Source organism: Hylobates moloch, unplaced genomic scaffold (assembly GCF_009828535.3).
Source record: "Hylobates moloch isolate HMO894 unplaced genomic scaffold, HMol_V3 SCAFFOLD_20, whole genome shotgun sequence".
Lineage (NCBI taxonomy): Eukaryota > Metazoa > Chordata > Mammalia > Primates > Hylobatidae > Hylobates > Hylobates moloch.
Window position 1 is genome coordinate 12570544 of NW_026652295.1, and position 21696 is coordinate 12592239.

Genomic DNA, 21696 nt, shown 5'->3' on the forward strand with positions numbered 1-21696 from the left:
CAGCCCCGACCCTAACTCCTCACCACCTAGGGAGATCTCTCAAACTGGTTCTCAATTACTCTTGTGTGTGCACTCATGATCATGCGTGTGTGTGTATTCAAACACCGCCACCTACCTCACATCCAAGAAGGCACTGGGATTTTCCGCTGGAGCTCTGAGGCACATTGCTTGACTGGGTGCCCTGGTGTGACAAGGAGAAAGTGTGTCTATGAGGTGCAAAGCGTGTGTCTGACTGGGAGCTGAAGGCTTGTCCCATAGTAGTGGCTGCTGGTCACTGGGTCCTACGGATGGAAAATGGCAGTCTGAAGGTCCCAGCGAATCACCAGAGCCAAAGGCGAGGTGCACAGGCGGGAGCTTCGGGTTGTGTTTTCCTGACTCTCGGTGGCTTTCTCTGCTCCTGCCTCTCAGCTGAGTATTCTGCATTTGGGAAAGGAATGATTCACTGGGAGGTTGCTGTGTCTAGGAATTCTGACTTGATTTCTTGGTGTTAACACCTGCCCTTGCTGCAAAAGGAAAAAAACAAAACTTAATTTGGCCCCTTCCTATCATTTGCAACTATTCTTGTTGTTCATTAGAACAATAATAATTTAAAATGTGGGTGGCACCTTTTAATCTATTACACATACACATTGTCGTCACTGTCATTGTCATCTTATTGAATCCTCACATCACCTACAGAAACTGAGTAGATGGAGAAACTAAGGGAGGTTCACTAAGTTCCCCAAAGCCACCTTCTCAAAGGGTGGCCCACAAATTGCTTATCTCACATCTGCAACCACGTAAGTGCAGACATTGAGAACAAGCTTTTAGATACTCTTACAGCAATATGACAGAATAATTTCATGCGTGTTGAATCTTGTCATTAAAAAGGGCTTCATTATTTTTACATTTGTATTATATTTTACAAAAGCATCAGTTTGTGATGGATTGAAAATAGAAAGAAGTAAGCAGTAAGAACTGTTTTGTCCCTGTAGACATTTGGAAAACACTACCCTAGGTAGTAAGTTGAGAGGCCAAGCCTCCAGCCTGGTCTTCCCTCTCCAAGCCCATAGCTCTTTGTACTAACACACAGCTGCTTCCTAAGGACAAGTAGCAGCCAACATCATTGCCGCCCCCCATCCCTACCCCATGTCTACATGCACCAAGTTTTCATATCTCTCTTGAGCTTCAATAATCAGAAAAGATACTTGGATAGCATATAAATAGGATATGGCTAAATATGCTTCCACTTAAAAAAAAAACACCATATTAAAAGGTTTAATTAAAGATGCTAACTGGCAAGTTTTATAACATCTGTGGGTATTTGCAGGATATTTCAGTTTAATTTAGACCAATGGTTAGATCTACTGGGATATGGGAATTTTTGTGGAGGGGCAAGGTATGCAGCATGATCTCGGCAGCAGAGCCAAGGCAGTCTCTGTGCTTTGTCCCAACTCAGACTTTTTTCCTCCTTCTTTCTCCTTCACTTCCCACTCAAGGTCAAAGCATAGGGTTGTCCTAACAGATCAACCAGGATGCAGAGATTAATGCATGCATCAGTTTGACAAGATCACCACCCCAGAAAAAAAGAGGCCCTCTTCCCAAACAAAGACCATCCCAGAGGCCCTCTTCCCAAACAAAGATTGGAGAGATTTTTCTGAGTGTCCCCAGTCATCTCCAGGAAGAATCTCAGAGTAGGCCAAGGTCACAGGCCACACTTTTCAGTGTGGGGAGGGAATCACCAGCTGTCTTGGGTAATTTCCCCCTGATTTTTACTGCCTAAAAATTCTCCCTGTTGCCTGTCAACATGATTTCATTCTTGTTCTAACCAAGTTTTATACAGAAAGAAAGAATCATTTCTCTATCCTCCTGGCAATTTCCAGTGACCCCAAAAAACTCTGCGAGAAGGGAGAGGCATTACCAAACACTCAAGCATCCTGCCTTCAAAGTTCCTTGGACCAACCCCCTGTTTGGACCATTGCTGCCCCCTGAAATCTCAAAGAATGTCACCATAGGCCATTGGTCCAGATGGACAGTCTGATCCTGATGAAAAAGTTATATGTAATGTACAAAGTTGAATGGTGAATTAAACAGCATCAATGCCTGACACTGGACCATACATTTGCACAAGTCATGTTATCATTGAAAAGGGCCTTGAAGACCATCCAGGCCACCAAGGCCCTGCCCACAGCAGTGTTCCTGACCATTTGTCTTCTGGTCTCTGCTCCAACAGGACCGTCTCCAAGTCCCAACATAGCCTGCTTCATTGTCAAGAAGGTCTGACTGTTACAAAGTTCCCTCTCTATTAAAAGTTTTACTTACTGAAATTTATATCTGCCCCTTCCCGATCTTATTTCTAATCTTCCTTTCCTGTAAAAGGCTTTTAAATCTTTGAAGATAGCTACCATTCCCTTCATCTAAGGACTTCTCTAGATCTTATACCATCTTGTTCGTGTTCCCCTGAGATTATACCAAATCTGCCTTTATTTATATGGAGAAGTTATTTTTGATTTCTATTTTTTATTTTTGAGACAGCATCTCACTCTGGCACCCAGGCTGTAGTGCAGTGGCATGACCATGGCTCTCTGCAGTCTCGACCTTCCAGGCTCAAGCAATTCTCCCACCTCAGCCTCCTGAGTGGCTGGGATCATGGGTGCACACCACCATGCCCAGTTAATTTTTTTCTATAGTTTTTGTAGAGATGGAGTTTTGCCATGTTGCCCAGGCTGGCATCGAACTCATGGTCTAAAGTGATCCTCCTGCCTCAGCCTCCCAACGTTCTGGCATTACAGGTGTAAGCCATGGCACACACCTCAGAGAAGTTTAGACATTACCTTGCCTAAGCCTGCTCGATGGCACTAAACAATGGCGTGGTTATTTACAGCTTTGGCTCTCAAGATTCGGGGGAAGGAGATAGAGTCCACTTGAAGCAAATTTAAAGGGTCATATTTATTTAAAATCACAGGGTTGCCCTAGGTAGTGGGGGCCGAGCTGGTGGCATCACGCACCCCTACTTCAGGACCAAGCGTGTGGGTTCCAGAATTAACTGCCAGAGTTTGAGTCTTAGACACACCGCATATTAGCTGTGTGACCCAAAGCATGTGGCTCGACCTCTTTTTGATTTTCATGCCTTATCTGTAAAATAAAGATAACCATAATGCCAGCAGCCTCATTAGGGTCATTTGTGAGGATCAACTTATTTAATGAATCCAAATCAGTGGGGTTATTGCATGTCACACAGTAAGCAGCTAACAAATGGTATTGAACATTAGCCATGGAAAATTTGTCTTCAGTGACCCTAGAATGGTTTTGCCTTGCTGGAGATTTTTGTTTGTTTGGGTAAGTTTCCTCAAATTAGTTTATCTTCATTCCCCTCACCCTGGTGAGCCACATCTTTTGGAAGATGATGTTTTATCATTTCAAATTTTTCTTGCATTTAGATTTCACCTCAACTTTCCATTCTAATAAATAACACTGCATTTTTCCCCATTTTTGTACTTCAATCTTTGCTAGCCTTTACTCTTGTTTTTAAGAAACAAGCTTTTCTTAAAGTCATTAAAGAGTTGAATTCATGGTTATTTAGTGACCCCGTTGTGGAACAACAACTTTTTATTTGTTTATTGTTACTTTTATTTCAATAGTTTTTGGGGAACAGGTGGTTTTTGGTTACATGGATAAGTTCTTTAGTGGTAATTTCTGAGGTTTGGGTGCACCCATCACCTGAGCAGTGTACACTGTACCCAGTGTGTAGTCTTTTTTTTTTTTTCTGCTTAAAAAAACAATTTTATTTGACAAAAGACAAAAAAGTTATTTACAGTAGTTTTTGCTCAAATAATTCAATGGGACAACTGTGCTTCTCCTCCAGGTTTATCTCACAACCAAACCCAAGCAGAGTCTGCCCCACCCCAACACCCCATTTTACATAATGGGGAAATGCCAACCAAGTGTGTAGTCTTTTATCCCTCACCAGCCTCTCACCCCTCCTCCTGAGTCCCCAAAGTCCATTATATCATTTTTATGCCTTTGTTATCATTTCAAAGATGATGCAGTGTTTTTATTTTTAATATCTGCAGTAAGCTCCATGATCTAGTTGGCGTCAATCCTAGCAGTCAGATGTAAAGTCCTAATCAGGACTCCTTTTCTTTCTGATCTTAATTTGGCTGATCTCTGTGTTCTAGTCTCCTATTAGTAAAATGAAGGTGGAATGTGGACCCATGTTGACCCTGAAGGAATTTTAGGAAGATTCTTAATGGAATGCACTTTAAAGAAGTCTTTCCCTTCTCAATTAAAGGCAACTTCACACTTTCAGTTGCTCATGCCAAAAACCTGGAGTCACCCTTGTCCCCTTCCTTTCTCTGATTCCCCACATCTGACCGTCCACAAATCCTATGTAGTCCACACCGTACATACACAGGGATAAGATCAACACTTCCATGTGCTCCTTCTTCCCCCGCCTGAGCCTCAGTTGGCCTTGCCTGGCTTGCTGCAGTTTCTCCCACCTGTTCTTCTGCGTCCACACCTGCTCTGCAACCCATCCCCACCACGACAGCCCTAGAGACAGGGTGTGAGGAAAGTCGGATCGTGACTGTCTTTCTCTGCTAGGACTGCCGTTAAAAAAACCACACACACACACACAGAACGTGTGACTTAGATGACAGAAATTTACTGTCTTTCAGTTCTGGAGGCTAGAAGTCCAAGATCAAGGTTCCAACAGGGTTGGTTTCTCCCGGGGCCTCTCTTCTTGGCTTGTAGGTGGTGTCTTCTCTCTGTGTCCTCATGTGGTCTTCCCTCTGTGTGTGGCTGTTCCTCATCTGTGCTTATAAGGACACCAGTGATGGTGGATTAGGGCCCATACCACTGACATCGTTGTAACTCCCTCACCTCTTTAAAGACCCTCTTTAAAGACCCTACTTCCAAATACAGTCACATTCTGAGGCACTGGGACTTAGGACTTCAACATATGAATTTATCTGGGGACACAGCTCAGCTCTTAACAATGGCTGTGCCCAAAATGCTCCTGTCGCTGAGTAAAAAGCAAAATCCTCCCCATGGCCCAGAAGCCCACACCCACTCCAAGTTCTTTTGCAAAGAAAAATCTACTTACTCTTCAAGACATTATTAAAATACCAGGTCCTCTGTGACCCCTTCTCAGATTCTGGTACAGATCTCTGTCCTCCTGCACACACCCCTTTTGCATACTTGCATCAGGTTATGTGTTTCTCTCTGTATTTTCTCTTTAATGTGGACAGGAACCATCCTTGTCTCCTCATCTGCTATGAGGTTTGAGCGTCTCTTCTCCAAAATTCAGGGGTTGAAACCTGAGTATTAACGGACTGCCCCTGTGGTCTCCCTCGCTTCATCGGCTCCCCTCTGTGTTGCTGCCTCCTCCCTCACACAGCGGCCTTCCCACCATTCTTGCACATTCTCGGACATGCCGGACACCTCCTGACGGGGCCTTGGCACTGGCTGTTCCCCTGGACAGACTGCCCTTCCCTCAAATATCCTCAGGGCTCCTACACTCACCTGCCTCGTGTCTCTACTCAAATGTCACATCCTCAATGAGGCCCTTCCTGTTCAATATTGCAACCCTCCTCGCAACACAGCCTGTTCCCCAGCTCCTTTTATTCTTATCAAAGCATTTTTCACCATCTAACGTTTTGTGTCATTTGCCTCTCATTTGGTTTGTTGCTCTTCTCACCTAATAGAACATACAGTCCACAAGGGCAGGAACTGTTTTGTTCATGGCTGTATCCAGAGTGCCTACAACAGGGCCTGGCTTATAGGTTTGAGTGAGTGAGTGAGTGAGTGAGTGAGTGAGTGAGTGAGTGAGTGAGTGAGTGAAAGAATAACTGAATGAATGGAGAGCCTCTCATAGCTGCAGTGATATTCTTTCGCTTATTAATCTGCTTCCTGTTGATGGATTGAGTTCTCACAAGGCATATGTTATATAAATATTAAGTAGTATTCGTGGTCTTTAACCTTTTATATTTTCTTTATTCTAACAATTTGAACTGTTCCCTCTGTTTGGAATGCACTCTCTTCCATCCTGTCCTCTACCACCCACGGCAGCTTCTTTCACAAAGAAAAATTCTTGTTCTTCAAGACGTTATTAAAATACCAGGTCCTCTGTGATCCCTTCTCAGATTCCCATACAGAGCTCTGCCCTCCTGCACACACCCCTTTTGCATACTTGCATCAGGTTATGTGTTTCTCTGTATATTCTCTGTTTAATGTGGACGAGAACCATCCTTGTCTCCCCATTTGCTATGTTTTGAGTGAATCTCCTCCAAAATTCAGAAGTTGAAACTTAATGGCCAGTGTGATAGTATTAACAAGTGGGGCCTTTAAAAGGTGATTAGGCCATGAGGACTCCTCCCTCATGAATGACATTAAGACCCTTGTGAACAGGACTTCACACGGCAGCATAAAGCTCTCTTGGCCTTCCACCATATGAGGGTGCTGCATTTCTCCCAGCCGGAGGATACAGCCCTCACCAGACAGCCAAACCTGCCAGTGCCTTGATCTTGGACTTTCCAGCCCCCAGAACTGTGAGGAAATACATTTCTGTTCTTTTTAAATTACCCAGTCTTGGGTATTTTATTATAGCAGCATAAATGGGCCACAATCTGCCATAGTACCTGTCATGTAGGAGGTATTCTGAAACTATTTATGGAGTGGGTTTCATTAAAAGTTACTCTAATCTTTGAAATAGAAAAGTATCTTACTTTTATGATCAGTGTTTTGTTACAAACTGTCTCAATTATAGAAATAGGCTTTTGCATACTTACCTGGCAGTGGAGATACCCTGATGACGAAGGTGGTTTTCCGAGGGCGAGGCTTATCCATCGCACTCCAGATGTGCTGACCCCTGTGATTTTCCCAAATGTGGGAAACTTGATTGCATAATTTGTGGTAGTGGGGGACTGTGCTTGCGCTTTCCCCTGAAGAAAAAAAAAAAAAAAAGAAGAAAAGATACAGGCTTTTGCTGTGGATCCACTCCTGCTTCCCCTGTTGGGCCATTCCTGTTGTGTTGTGTTTGATGTTAGAAGCAACGTACAAAGTTCCTCCCTTAAAGTTAAATCTAGATCTTTGCTTGTCATGCCTGATAATATCAAACTAGAGCTCCAGATACTATAATTTTGATTATGAACCTTAGCCATCATTGAAGTACGTCATCCCTTCTTATTAATTCTCTTGGAACAAATCCTTCATGAATGATAAAATGGGAGAGGGGTCATCATCCTTAGCTAAGGTAGAGATGCTAAGATTGCTAAGGTCTAGGGAATCATATTTGATAGTTCAGCTCTATCCAGTGTCCTCAGACTAAACCTGAAAGTTAACTTCCAGAATTTTATGCTGAGACCTGAAAAATAGGAGCAATCATGTAAGGAGAAGGCAATGCGGGTACATTCTAGATAGATTAGAGGAAGGAGTGTGTTGGTAGACCAGGTGAGTTCACATGGGAAGAATAATTGAAATCTCTGAGTTTGATCTAAAAAGGCAAAATATGAATGAGTTTTTGTTACTAGTATCATTCATACATGCTATCAACTGATGCAAAATATCAATAGATATTTTTAACGATGCCTTATTTACACCCAGTGAGTTTTAGTTTAGGAAAATTTTAAGTACCATACATTTAGTTCTGATGGAAATTGCCACCTATGGGCCTTAAAAATGAAAAAAATAAATACATTTCTAATAAATTCATTCTTTATCTACCTCTTCCTGTCCCAAAGTCCCTGAGCAGCTACATGAAGAAAGCTCTGACATTTGCCAGGAAAAAATTTCAGGCAATTACTGACTTGTAAACCTTGAATGAAAACAGGCCCTGCAAAAAGAAAGGATGGTACCTGTGTTTGCCTAGCAAACGGAAGATCCACCAATTCTTTGCTGAGTACATTTTCTAGACCAGGCTCCATGCTTGGCGCTGGGGATGTAACAGTGAACAAAATAAAGAAGATACCCTCAGTGCAGCTTAGAACCTGCTGAGAGTACAGAGTGGGCAGATCAGTACTAATGAGAGTGCAGGGAGGGAGAAGAATGTGTAACAGGAATGTCAACTGGTCTATGAAATTCGGAGTTGTCTTCTCTGAAGAACTGCATTTAAACTAAAAGCTAAAAGAAAGGAATAACCAGATGAAGAGGAAAATGGGAATGAGAGAACATTTAGGCAGATTAGAGGAAGGGGTGATATACTGTCTCCAGATAGAGAATGAGGTTTTTCATAAGAAAAGGGAGTTGGCATTTATTCTCCAGGTTTTTAGAAGACATAACATAGAGAATGAGATGGATGACGTAACATTGTAATCAGATATAAGGAAGAACCCAAGAGCCAACAGAGAGGACACTGAAGATTTTTAAGAAAAATCAGGCCAGCAGGAGTCCCAAATGTACTTATGTCATCCCAAATGTACATGAGTCCCAAATTTACTCATGTACTTATGTAAAGAAAAACCATACAGGTCAGATCAGCTGCTAAGGACATATCCAACTCTAACTGCAGATTAGATATATTGAAGTAGGTTAACTGTAATGTGAAATTTTGGAGAAGTAGAATGGCTTTACCTCTGCTGGCATAGTCGATGTACATCTATGTTAACATGGATACGCCAGTCCAGTCTGGATGGTCAACTAGATGCAGAAAAGTTCCAGAATCATCTTGAACTCTTAGCAACACCCATTGATCACTGCATGCCAAGCATTGTGATAGGCACAGAACAACAAAGCAATCTTTCCTTTAAAATAGTAACATTGATAAGTTTATACAAATAGTTTATTATTTCTTATGATGTCCCCCTTTTACATTTACATATTAGCTAGAGATGAATTTGTCAAGAATATTGAAAAATGAATCGTTTTTGCATTGGACAGAAGAAACTGAAATCAGTAGACCCTCAAATCCCTCCAAGCTCTAGAATTCTATTATCCCATGATTATTTTTAGACCTTTCAAAGAGCACAATACAATTTATAATCCTTGAATAAATACATTTCATGGTTACAATCACTTTTCTTCATGTTGCCTCAAGGGTCACAGGAAATTCTAAAGAATAATTCTTCCTCCTAAACTAGATGATCCCTAGGGTTTCTTTTAGCCTTAACAGTCTAAATAATTATTGTATTGGCTTATGTCTGTAATGTTTCACCTGCTAATTAGGGTGTTCCCTGACAATACACAGTTATGAATCAGTGCCTTAGCAAGAATGAAACTCTGAACACCTAGGTGTTATTTGCTTGTGAAGTGGTGTTGCTTTGTAGTTCCATGTTTCTTCATGACATAACAAATGGCCTACATTGTTAAATGAAATATGTTTCCAGGGAAAGATTCTCTTCTTATGGTGATGATCATCTCTTCAAAATCTAATGCAATTCCAGTTAGACATTTGTCCTTGCCCCTTTGAAGCCAGCACTGTCAATCTCTTACTTTAGATCAGTTCTTTGATTTTAAAGCCTATATTTATAATCTTTAATTGACTACACGTGCATGTTGTTTTTCAGATTTAACTGCTATTCCAAGGTACATGATGTGGTTTTAGTGCAAAGTAATGTCATTATGAGCAAGACCCATCTTTCCCTATAAGGTTGGCAAGGAAATTGTCTAACCAATTTCCTAAGTTGTCTAACTTTAAGGAAGTTAAAATGAGACTGTACAAACCATTAACACCTTTTTAAGGCTTAAGAGGATTAAAAAAAGAAGTGTATTTTCAAAAGAAAGGGAATCTGCTTTTGATTTTTTTTTTTGCTTCAATAGAAATCCTGCCCTTTTCCAATGCACAAATATTGACTCTTTGATCTTCTTGGAAACCATCGTCCAGAAAGTTTTGCAGATCAAAAATATTAAAACACTAAAGGAAATGTTTTTAAAAATTAGTGGGCAATATCTATAATGGCTAATTTATGATAAATTGTTGGTGTTGACATGCACTCCTAGTTAAAACAGCAACTCTCAGCATTGTTGTCCAGGAAGCACATTGCACCAGCATTGCCTTCTAATTTCTCAGCTGCCTGGGAGGTGGGTACCTAGGTTTCTCCATTTAACTGATGAGGAGCCAAACACCAAGAGACAAGGTTAGCAATGGCCCAGCTGGGACTCACACCGTTCTGCTGACTCTGTGTCCTGCCTTTTTAGTACCCATGCTCAGCCAAGCATGCTAGAACACTCACCAGCATCTAGGGACAAAGTCAAGTAGAAAAGCCACAACTGGTTTCTCCATCAGAAATAGAGAGTGCTGGGAGGTGTGGGCTCTTGGTCAGACTCTGTGTGTCTTATGGTTTTGTTCATCACATCCCAATCCCAGATAATATTTCAGAAATGTGGGTCATTGGTCCCTGAAAGGACAGAGGCTGTGAACAAATTCATTTAAATCCATTACCACTGCTGAAAAAAAAAAAAAAACTCAAAATACATTTTCTATTCAGGAAGGCTCAGTACCCTCATCTATATATAGAACAGCATAGTTTCCTGCTGACTAAAGTTCAACAAAAAACAAAAGCTTTAATGTTACATGTCTTATCTTAGAAGGCTAATCCTAGGCCATGATAAACCACACAATGTATGCCTGCTTTCTTAAAAAGAAGCTGATTAACTATTTTCTTAGGCTACATTGGTTATTTCTGCTATTTTTCAGCTTCAGGCACTGCAATTTGCAGCATAATTTCTCACACATTTTTGGTCTCCAAGAGGAAAGTGGCTGATTGTTCTCTCTCCCCTCTGAAAACTCTCTTCATAACTGTGCAGACTAAATTACAAAAGCTGTTCCTGTTGAAGTTTAATTTGGTTTTCAGTGTCATATTTGTAGATAATAAATTTTCTCTGTCCTTTGAGGAGATTAATGTCTTTCTTTTTTTTAATAGTGGATGCATTTAAAATCAGATACCAGAAAGCAATATTCCCTTTATTACATGTTTTTCTTTAGAAATAATGGTGAAATGGATCCCACCTATTTTAGAGAAAGATTAAGGATTTGAAAGAGACAGTGATTTTCAATTTTATGACCTGCCCTTGATTCCCTGCAAGAGTTTCAAAGGTGTTTGTCAGCCAGTAATTCCCCTCTCGTGAATGGGTGGCAGTGTTTCCTACTCTCAGCCTGTACCATGGAATGGAGATAAAGTGATGATTACAAAGCTCCCTTGAAAAGGGAGTGACTCTTGTAATGACCCGGACTCACTGTAGATGTCTTGGCATTCATTCCTGTATGAAAGACTGAAAGTAAGGTCTGGGCCTTACCCTTATCGAGTAATGAACATGAAAGATGAGTGTCTTCATTTTTGAAGTATAGAGATCCCTTAAAAACATTCGGCCATTGAAATGGTAGGAAAAGGCCAGTCACGGTGGCTCACTCCTGTAATCCTAACAACTTCAGGAGCCCAGGAGTTTGAGACCAGTCTGGGCAACATAGCGAGACCCCGTCTCTACAAAAAAATAAAAAAATTAGCCAGGTGCGATGACACCTGTTAGTACCAGCTACTCAGGAGGCTGAGGCGGGAGGATTGCTTGAGCCCAAAGGTCCAAGGTTGCAATGAGCTATGCAAAAAGAAGGAGGGGGGGGGGGGGGGGGGGGGGGGGGGGGGGGGGGGGAGGAGGAGGAGGAAAGAGAAGAGAAGAGAAGAGAAAAGGTAGAAAAAGGGGAGGGAGGCAGAAATGGTGATCTACCCAGGCTCTCAACCTATGCATCTCCTACTTAGTTTAACAGAGTTAAAGAGAAGAGTTGAGTTTTCCAAAAAGAAGGCTTGGTAAAGGTCATGGTGGGAACAAGACCAAGGGAATAGAGTACAGCTTTTCACCTCCCTAAGGCATCCCGTAGATGTGATGAGGGGAAGGCAGTTTTAAATGTGTGCCTTTTACCGACTTGGGACTGCCATTTTCCTCTCAAGCTTTCCAAATATGTCTCTTTTCAGTGTTTCTTGTGTAAATAGCAAGTCTTCTGTTTTAGGGATACTTCTGTTCATTATTTTCTGTTCATTTAAGCTGTTTTCCATCCTCTAGGGGAAAATGAGGATGAAACAAAGTCTTCATCCTTGTGAGCTTATTCGTTAGGGGGAGCGACAGGTAATAAGCCTATGAGTGTGTAATGTGATGTCACGCAGGGAGGGGGCACTGAAGAACCATCATGCAGGGTCATGGGAGGAGCGTGGTGGTGATGCCTCTCTATCCTCAAGGAGATGTGTCATTAAAGTGGCCACAATAGATACGAAACCCACTGCATGCCCCCTTTTTATCAGCAGCGCTCCATTGTGCAAGGCTGGATTATCCAGCCTGGTAATTATTCTGTCCTTATTCTTGTCGCCTATTCTCTCTGCACACCTACTCAGCCCCGGCCATGTGCTACTCATACAAAACTTGTATCCCCAAGTCTAGAATTCAAACCCCCTCCCTATGTGTTCCATAATAGCCCTCATCATGGGACTCTTCACAGCAAAATTCATAGCAAGAGAGTAGCTGGATTGTGTGAACATCTGTTATCCTTGCTTTTTGTTATAAAAATATTATAGTCCATGGTTTTTAAAATTTGCAGTATAAATTGCATTTCATAGTCAGCATATACATCTACAGAAAAAATGATGGGCTTTGCTGATTCTCCAGGAGAAAGCAACATGGTTCATGGAAAGAACACAGGCCCTGGGTGGGAAGACCTGAGTTCACATCCTGCTGTGATCACCGCCGAGTGATCACTGTGTTCTCAGAAACTTCATGTCCCCATTCATAAAAATCAAGATAATAACAATACCCTTCTTAACTCTGCAAGTTTTTGTGGTGATTAAATGAGATGATGAACGTTTACAACACGTTTTCATAGGGCACTAAAGGACCATCTGTGGTAGCCATGTGGTTGTTTTGAAAGATGCTCCTGCTCCTTCATCCTGAGCTGTGGAACCCGCTGGTATCTTTAAGACATTCTGTGGAAATATTCCGAAATCGTACATCTGTCCAGTATCTTGTGAACATCATGGAATGCTGTTTGGTTTCTGCATGTTCATCCCTCTTACATTTGTCAAGAAAATGACATTATTTGGTGCTACCTAGATGATAGGGAGCAGAAATTCATCTGTTTTTCCCCTGGAAAATAATTTAAGGCCTTTGGTCTTTGTTTAAATTCATTATAGAATGTTACTATAAGAGGAAACCGTATAGATATCATCAAGCTCAATGACATCACCTTACAAAGCAACCTAACTTTGGACAGTCTGAATTGAAGTGGGCTGACAGCCTGTGAGTATAGAATTGGAAATTGGAATATCATAAGCTCTCTCTGTTACCTCTTCTGTGCACACACAGTCCTGGAATGAAGGCCACATGGTACCAATGTGCTCTTGCTTGCATGGATCTCTGTGCCTTAGCTCCTCGAGTTGTCTTCTTAGGAAAAAGAACTCTAGAGTGCTATTTCCAAAAATCCTAATGCTCCTTTCACAAAGATAATTTCCCTACAACAGCAAGACTCTATCTAAGGGTCAGGGATCCTAATTTTAGCAAATTAAGTAATTGGAAATGTAATGTGGTGTACTCTGATTGTGTGTGACTTCAATTCAAATATTTGATCAACTTATCCATCAGTTCCAAACACATGTGCAATGAGGAGGCAGAGGCAGGAAGATCATCAGCCTCTGTCTTGGAGAGGCTCACAGTTGATTGGGGTGGAGATAAATGCTTAGCCTGTAATTATAACATAATGTGGCAGATGCTGTAACAAAGCTGGGAACAGAGGCTATGGATGTGCAGAGAAGGGACTGATTTCCATTGGAAAAATCAGAAAAGTATGCTCAAATGAAATGAGATTTGAGTCATCCCTGAAAGATAGGCAGGATACTCTCTCTAGGCCAAAATCTGAAGGGTGAGTTCTGGGGCGGAGCAACTGCAGGAGCAGAGGGAGGAGGCAGGGAAGTCCACAGTGTACTTGGGCAATGGCAAGTGGTCTGATATGGCTGGAACACTGGGGAGATGGTAAGGAATAATAACAAATGAGATTGAAAGGAGTTGGGGGGTCAGATTGTGAGGCACCTCTTAGTCCATGCTGTAAAGGGTGGAGTTGATCCAGTTTACAATGAGGCCTTTCCTGGCTCTTTTGATTAGGAGAATTACATGATCAGACCAGTTTGACAGCAGAATAGAGGGTAGACTGGGTGGGTGGGGAGGGGGAGGGTCTGGAAGAAGATTAAAGTTTGCAGCCATTGGGGGACCACTACTTCTACATAGGCAGTGGTATAGTGACATCAGTAGATCAGGTCCTGTAGTCTGATGGCCTGAATTCAATGTCTGCACCCCTCTGGTTGTGTGATCTTGGCCACGTGCCTTTGCGTTTTCCCATCTAAAACAGGAAGATCACAGTAGTACCTATCTCTTAGGATCCTTGTGAGGCTTAAGTGAATCAACACATGGGACAGCATGAGCATTTAGAAATGTTAACTTCCATCATCATCTGCAATAATACAGTTAGAATGAACAAAGGTGGCTGGGCGTGGTGGCTCACGCCTGTAATCCCAGCACTTTGGGAGGCCAAGGCAGGCGAATCATGAGGTTAGGCATTTGTGACCAGCGTGGCCAACATGGTGAAACCCCGTCTGTACTAAAAATACAAAATTTAGCCAGGCATGGTGGTGGGCGCCTATAATCCCAGCTACTTGGGAGGCTGAGGCAGAGAATTGCTTGAACCCGGGAGGCAGAGGTTGCAGTGAGCTGAGATCGCACCACTGCACTCCAGCCTGGGTGACAGAACGAGACTCCGTCTCAAAAAAAAAAAAAAGAATGAACAAAGGCTCCATCTCGGAGGTTAGGATGAGATTCCTCACGTTTACTTGTGGTTTTAGAAGCTAATTAGCCCTTAGGAAGAGGGAGGATGAACACAACCCACGTGCAATGAAGTCCATTTGAATCTGAAGCCAACTAAATGCTTAATGCCAAAGAATTTTGACATGAATGGTCTAGAATAGATTTTATTACACAAGTCAGCAATTCCTCAGGGAGGTTGACAGGTACTCTGCAAGATGTGACTCTCTCAGGCCACTGAGTGTCATTCAGTAAATCACTGATCTGGGCAACAGAATGAGAAAAACTATTTCACTCAAGCGTCAGCCTGGAGCTCTTGCATTCATGAGGTAACAGCTCAGGAACTGAAGGCAGGAGTGCAAGTAACTGAGTGAGTAGAACCCCACGAGCATCAGCATCTTGGTGCAGCCCCCAGAATGCCAGCCTCAGACCTGACAAGTCAGGAACTCACATGAGAGGATCTGGACAGTTCTTCATCATTCAGCGAATGCTGCAGATTCCTGATAATACCTAAATGGCTTTTGAAGAGACTCACATGGTACAGTGCTGAGAATGCAGCAAGCAGCAAAGCCACTGTGGATGCTCTAGGCCAGTGGCTCCTAATCTGGGATGATTTCTGTCCCCCAGAGGACATTTGGCAATGTCTGAAGATTGTTTTGGCTGTCACAGTTGGAGGAAGTGCTGCTGGCATCTGGTGGGCAGAGGCCAGGGGTACTGCTAAGTATTCTACAATGCACAGGACAACCTTCAAAGCAATGAATCATCTGGCCCAAAATGTCAGTCATGCCTGTGTTGAAAAAGCCTGGTCTCGACCAGCATTTAACCAAAATGTGATATCTGCATCACTGGTAGTACAGAAAATGAGTTTAGGACAACCTTTTATTAGTTTTAATATTGTATTGAATATTGTATTACTTATGCATATATCAGCATTGAAAATATATGTATTACAAATACAAAAATATATCTTAACATGTTATTAACCTATATGATTGACATATAAAACCTGTTATTACAAAGATATCATTTGCTTAGGATGAGGTTACAATAGTGTTTAAATTTTTTAAAAAGTATCGTACTGACTTAAAAAATTACAAAGTAAATAATAGTGTAAATGGACTTCAAAGATGCCATACACAAAAAAGATTAAGGAGGTGGGAGTATAATCAAGGTTTAGAAAACATTGGTTCAGTTCAGGGCCCAGAAAATTTTTTCTGTAAAGAACCAGATAGATAGTAAATATTTTCAGCTGTGTTGCAACTACTCCACTCTTCTATTTTGGTGCAAAAGTAGCCAAAGTGATCGGTGAAGGGATGGGTCTCCTGAACGCCCTGAGTATTAAACTCTGCCCCAGGAGTGGCCTAGTCATGGCAGGGTAGAATACTATTACCTACCCTAGTTAGTAGGACTTAAAATAGTTACAAAGTAATGATGCCCATTTTTTACACACATTGTTGACAAGGTATATTTCCTCCATCTTGCCTGGGTACATTTAGTCAGGTTTGTGTTTTATCAAAAGACACTTCTCATAAGTATCACAGTTCAACTTTTGCATGCAGAATTTGTAATAGAGTAGGTTCAAATTTCAAGCCCTTCCTTTGCCAACTGTGTCCTTGTGGGCCTATTCATTACCCTTTCAGAGCTTCAATTTCCCGCTTCATAAAATGGGGAGAACAGCACCTGTCCCGTACAGTTGTTGGAAAGGTGAAATGCAACACTGTGTGTGAAAATTACACATTTAGTAAATGTTCTGTCTATTCACTCTCCCTTCTTTCCTTCTCTCCTTCAATTCTTCCACTTATTCATTGAGGATGCCCTTTTTGTCACTGCCACTGATAAAGATGCTAACCAAGTCTAGAGCACCACATCCCTGCAGCACACCACTAGATGCCTCCCTGAAAATTAAAAAACCATCCCTTAGTTAATGCCTTTTGAACATGTTTTGCCAACTGCTTACAAATATATCTAAATGTCACTCATTCCAGCCCGTATTTCTTTCATTCGGCTAAAGCAATAGACAATTACTGAGCATCTACTTTGTGTCAGGCATGATACTAGGCACTAAGCATAGTAGTAGGAACCAGATACAAACAGAAGATGTGGCTTCTGCCCCACAAGGAGCCTACAGCCTTGGGTGGTGAAGAGAAGATAGTAAGTAAACAGAGATGATCATGGTTTTCACACTTGAGGACTCTCCCGTAAACACAGGCAAGGCATTGACTGAGACAAGTATTGACAGAGAAATAGGAATGAATGAGGTGAAGATGGTTTGGGAACACATTCCAGGCCAAGAGCATTGAATGCATAGTTGCAGGTGTTCAAGGGGTCAGTTGTTTGCAGACAGAAGTAAAGAAGTGGGAATGAGTCTGGGTTAATAATTTGGGCCAAATTATGTAGGGTGTGGCAGGCACGTGACATTATGTTTAAGCTACTCTTTGCAGGCTAATGGTTTTCACCTTCCTTTTGGAATGAGAGCCTGTATTTAGAGCAGATCTAGGTGATAACTATATTATAAAAAAAACTCATGCTACAGAGACTGATGTTCTGCTGGGTGTCTGTCACCAGCAGGGCACAGGCCACGTGTCATAAGATGCTGCATTTGAGTTGATTTGGTTATTTGCCTCAAATACTACAGTTCATGATGCGTTAACTGAATTTTCGTTTGCATCACTCCCAGAGCAGTAGTTTTGTAGACTTGAGAGGTATTCAAAATTCTCATGGGTGAGGCTCTTAGATCCGAGTTTTAGAAAGCCACTCCGACAACTCTGGAGACTGGACTGAAACTGAGCCTGCTGTGAAACCACTTGGAAGGCCATGTCTGTCAATAACCAGTGAGGGTCTCATTTGAGGCCATGCCAACAGGCGACTTCACATGCACCAACCCTACAATTTGGCCAATGTCAGGAAGACAGTAAGTGGCAAAATGTGGACTCAGATCTGTCTGGACTCCCCAAACTGAGGCCGCATATTAACCTTCCCAGCCTCCTTTTCAGTTAACTTCTATACTCTCCTTTCTTTTCTTGCTCTCCTGTGGTTCTCCATAGTTACAAAAGGGGTGGGTTTATCGGGGCATTGGTCTTCTTCTCAGGACTCTTCCTGATGCATAGTTGGCATTCAGTGGATATTTATTAATAGAATGTTTTACAATTCTTTTGGTGGATTCACCTAGCTCCTGGAAAACTACCTCCTTCATTCTTAAGGAAAATTAGGCGTTCAAGCACATGCTAGGGTTCACACATCAAGAAGATGACCTGATTGGCCCCGGAAGTCTTTAGCTGTTTCTCTAGTGCCCCAACAGGCAGTCACTGGCCACCTGACCAATCCCTATTTGACAAACCCAGTAGCATGGTACCTGGTACCTTTCAAAGTAGCCAGCTGTGCTCCATTTAATCCCATCCTATGCAAGAAGGTCTCACGCTGCCCGTGTATCTTTGAAAGAGAAGAAACCACAGCCTCTTGTTGATCACACACTACCTATGAGGTGGAGTTTCTTATCTTCCTTTGCATTTTTCTCTCTTCTTTATCTTCTTGAATCCACTTGGAGCCTTCTACCTTAAGGAACTCATGCTCTCTGGTTTCCAACTTTTTTCCTTAAAAGATTCTTCCCACCAAACAAGAATATCTATTGACTGCTTTCATCCCCAGCTCTGTGCCTTTATAGGAACCATTGCTAATTAACCAAAAAGTGGAGAGAGGAAAAGACAGGATTCAGGCAAAACATGAGCAGTGGAATTACAATTTTTGGCCTCTTCCATCCTTACTTCCTATAATACCCAGTGTGGAAATCCAAGCGCAGTTGGAATGGAGTGGCTGTCACTGATAAAAGGGCTGCTTTGCAGGGTGGGCACCAAGTCCCCAGCCCCACTTTCATCACCCTTCGCCACCCTGGAGGCCATCTATCGTGTACTTCACCCCCCTGCTCCCATTGTCATTTGTATTAAATTAGGTGGGAAATGGACCAGCGTAAACCACTAATGTGGTAAACCACTAATAAGATGCTGCATTTTGTAAATATGTGATTTAATCCTATTCAGTAGTTGGCTTTTTTTAAGTTGATTTAGTTCATTGCCTTGAACATCATAGCTCATAATGTGTTAACTAGATTTTTCCATTTGTGTCACTGAAGAGTTATGTGAAAAATACAAAGAGAAAAACAGCTCTTTGGAAACAATGGAAGGAAGGAAGTTAATTGAATTTACATTAGGCATAGCAGTAATTTAAAGCATAATTGAAAGTTTCAAAGGAGAGGCATGCATTCATATGTCATAAGTCAGTTTTCTTTTGGATAACATATTCAAATGTAGAACTTACTGATATATAATATAACCTCATGCTCCATTTCCTTATGCATGTCAAACACTTTTGGATGGTAAAATGCATTGAGTTTCCTGTGTTTAGAAATTCCTTAAATGAGAGATATAAATTCCACTTCCAGTTAATCTGAAAAAGAATTACAAAATTTAACTGTGGTTTCTGGCTTCATATTCTTATGATTCTTACTAGATTTCATGCAAAGCCTGTCATAAAAAAGCGTTCTAAGTTACTACATAATCCTCAGCTAGAGGATTAAGAAAATAATTACTTTCTTTACTTTTGATGACATGCATTTAGTAACTTTTGAACAACAAACTTCTATAGATTTTTTTTTTCTTTTTGAGATGGAGTCTCGCTCTGTTGCCAGGCTGGAGTGCAGTGACACGATCTTGGCTCACTGCAACCTCTGCCTCCCAGGCTCAAGCGATTCTCCTGCCTCAGCCTCCCAAGTAGCTGAGACTACAGGTGCGTGCCACCACGCCCAGCTAATTTCTGTATTTTTAGTAGAGACGGGGTTTCACCATGTTGGCCAGGATGGTCTCGATCTCTTGACCCCATGATCTGCCTGCCTCGGCCTCCCAAAGTGCTGAGATTACAGGCATGAGCCACCACTCCCAGCAGTATAGCTTTTTTGGTTAGCAAAGATATTTGATCCAAGTTGGTTCAACTTAAGAGGTAGAACCAAAAACATCATCCTCGATACCTCTTAGAAAACTGACCTGCAAAATATCCAGACTGGCATTACCTGTGGCTCCCTGTGGGACAGTACTTTCTCTAGGTCATCGCTAACAATGTCATGCATGGGTCTTCCGCCTTGTGTCCATCCCCCTCTTCCCTTTCTCAGCATCTCCAGCCACAGCATTTCAGTCTTTCACACACTCAGTCCCTATTAGTCGCCCTGTGTAGCTTTAGAAAACTAGAACCTCAATTATTATCTTTCTCTCCTGAATCTGTAGCTTCACTATCAAATTAATCCTTTACCCTTGCTTTTAATTTTTTTTAAATTATGGTAAATACAGATAACATAAAATTTGCCATCTTAACCATTCTAAAGCATACATACAGTTCAATGGCATTAAGTACGTTCACATCATTGTGCAACCATCACACCACCCACGAGGAGCTGGATTTATTATTTCGTATCCCACACCACTATTCCCATCAGGAAACCGTGCCATCTTAAAATGACTCCCTGTAAGATGAGCAATGGAACTTTATTTGCCTAGTAGACCCTTTGTCTCTTAGGACTGGACAACTGAGTTTTAAAATGGTTTTGATGCATTTATATAGCATGTTAGCCAAAGTGAATTTCCTCTTTCCTTCTTGTCTTTAAACAGCTCTGAGCAGCGGGTCCCCTGTTCCACTTCTTACCACAGCTCTGGGTTGCACTCGGGTGACGGGGTCACCAAAGCAGGACCTATGGGCCTTCCAGAAATAAGACAAGTGCCAACTGTTGTGATTGAATGTGATGACAATAAAGAAAATGTGCCTCATGAGTCAGACTACGAAGACTCTTCTTGCCTGTACACAAGAGAAGAGGAGGAAGAGGAGGAGGATGAAGACGACGACAGCTCATTATACACCAGTGCGTTCATCTTAACTCGTCACCAGGGGTGGGGAAGCATGCTATTGTGGAAAGAGAGCAGAGAGCGGACGCAGCAGCCCAGCATCCCAGCAGTCTGGGTTCTAATCCCCACTCTGGTGTTGACTGGTCCTGGGTCATAGGGCAGCTTAGTCTACCTCTTGGGGCCTCAGTTCCTACATCAGTAAGAGGAGAGGGTAAATGTCCTCTAAATGCCCTCCTTAAATTCCCTCCTAGCTCTAAAAATTACTGCCACCTCCTACCTCTTTAAATGGCTTCTTTGTTGCTTCTCTTAGGATGCAACTTCTCCCCCACCCAAAAAAAAACTTTAAGAAGTTTAAAACTCTGTCCCTGTCTAGCAAACACTCAAATACTACCCACTGCGTATGCAACAAATTCACTTTTTAAGTATACCTCAGCAACTTTAGAAGGCCTCAATTTAAATTTCTTCTTTATGACCTTTAAATGTGCTAAGAGACGAGAAGAAATGGAGAAAGCCAAGTTCAAAACTTATCACTCTGGCCATGAACAGTAAATAAATTTTAGTTACGTGAGTACAGCCTGATATTTGGCCAACTTTTTAATAAATGAACTTATGAGAACAGCAACCATGCATTGAACATGTACTGTGTGCCTGACAATGGGCTACGGTTTTAATCTCTCACCTACATCTCACAACAACCCTGAGGCATGGACGCTATTGCCTCATTTTACAGATAAGGGCAGAAAATGGAGCAGCAAGGCGCTGGCCCAGGGCCTCACGTCTGCTAAGGGGCAAGGCTGGGGTTTGATGCAGGCTCTGTCACATTCTGAAGCCCATGTTCTAAAACTAGGGGAGGAAGAAAGAAGAAAAGCACTACTCAATAAAGCCCAAAGCCATCCTCAGACTTGTTGCCTGCTGGCGTTTTCTCTTGCTCTCTACTTACCAGGCTTCAAATAGCTGGCTCCAAGTGAGACCTGGCGAGCTATGAAGGGATCCAAGTGATGTCAAGGAAAGAACCACACAGGGCAGCCAGAGACCTCAGTGATCCATGAATGGAAGGAGCAGCTGCTCAGCC

At 42.1% G+C, this 21696-nt stretch overlaps 1 protein-coding gene and 1 non-coding gene across 10 annotated transcripts in view; both read left to right on the plus strand.

Annotated features, from left to right (window-relative positions):
- The window catches only part of PHACTR1 (phosphatase and actin regulator 1), a 594370-nt gene that overhangs the window by 507928 nt on the left and 64746 nt on the right, over positions 1-21696 (plus strand). For all 9 annotated transcript variants that reach the window (XM_032141776.2, XM_032141777.2, XM_032141782.2 and 6 more), the window contains one exon: positions 20394-20641. In XM_032141776.2, coding sequence (XP_031997667.1) covers positions 20394-20641 — 248 coding nt within the window. The remainder of the gene's footprint in view (positions 1-20393; positions 20642-21696) is intronic.
- On the plus strand, positions 6760-6923 carry LOC116460554 (U1 spliceosomal RNA). The gene has a single exon (XR_004245851.1). It is a non-coding gene; the product is annotated as a U1 spliceosomal RNA (small nuclear RNA).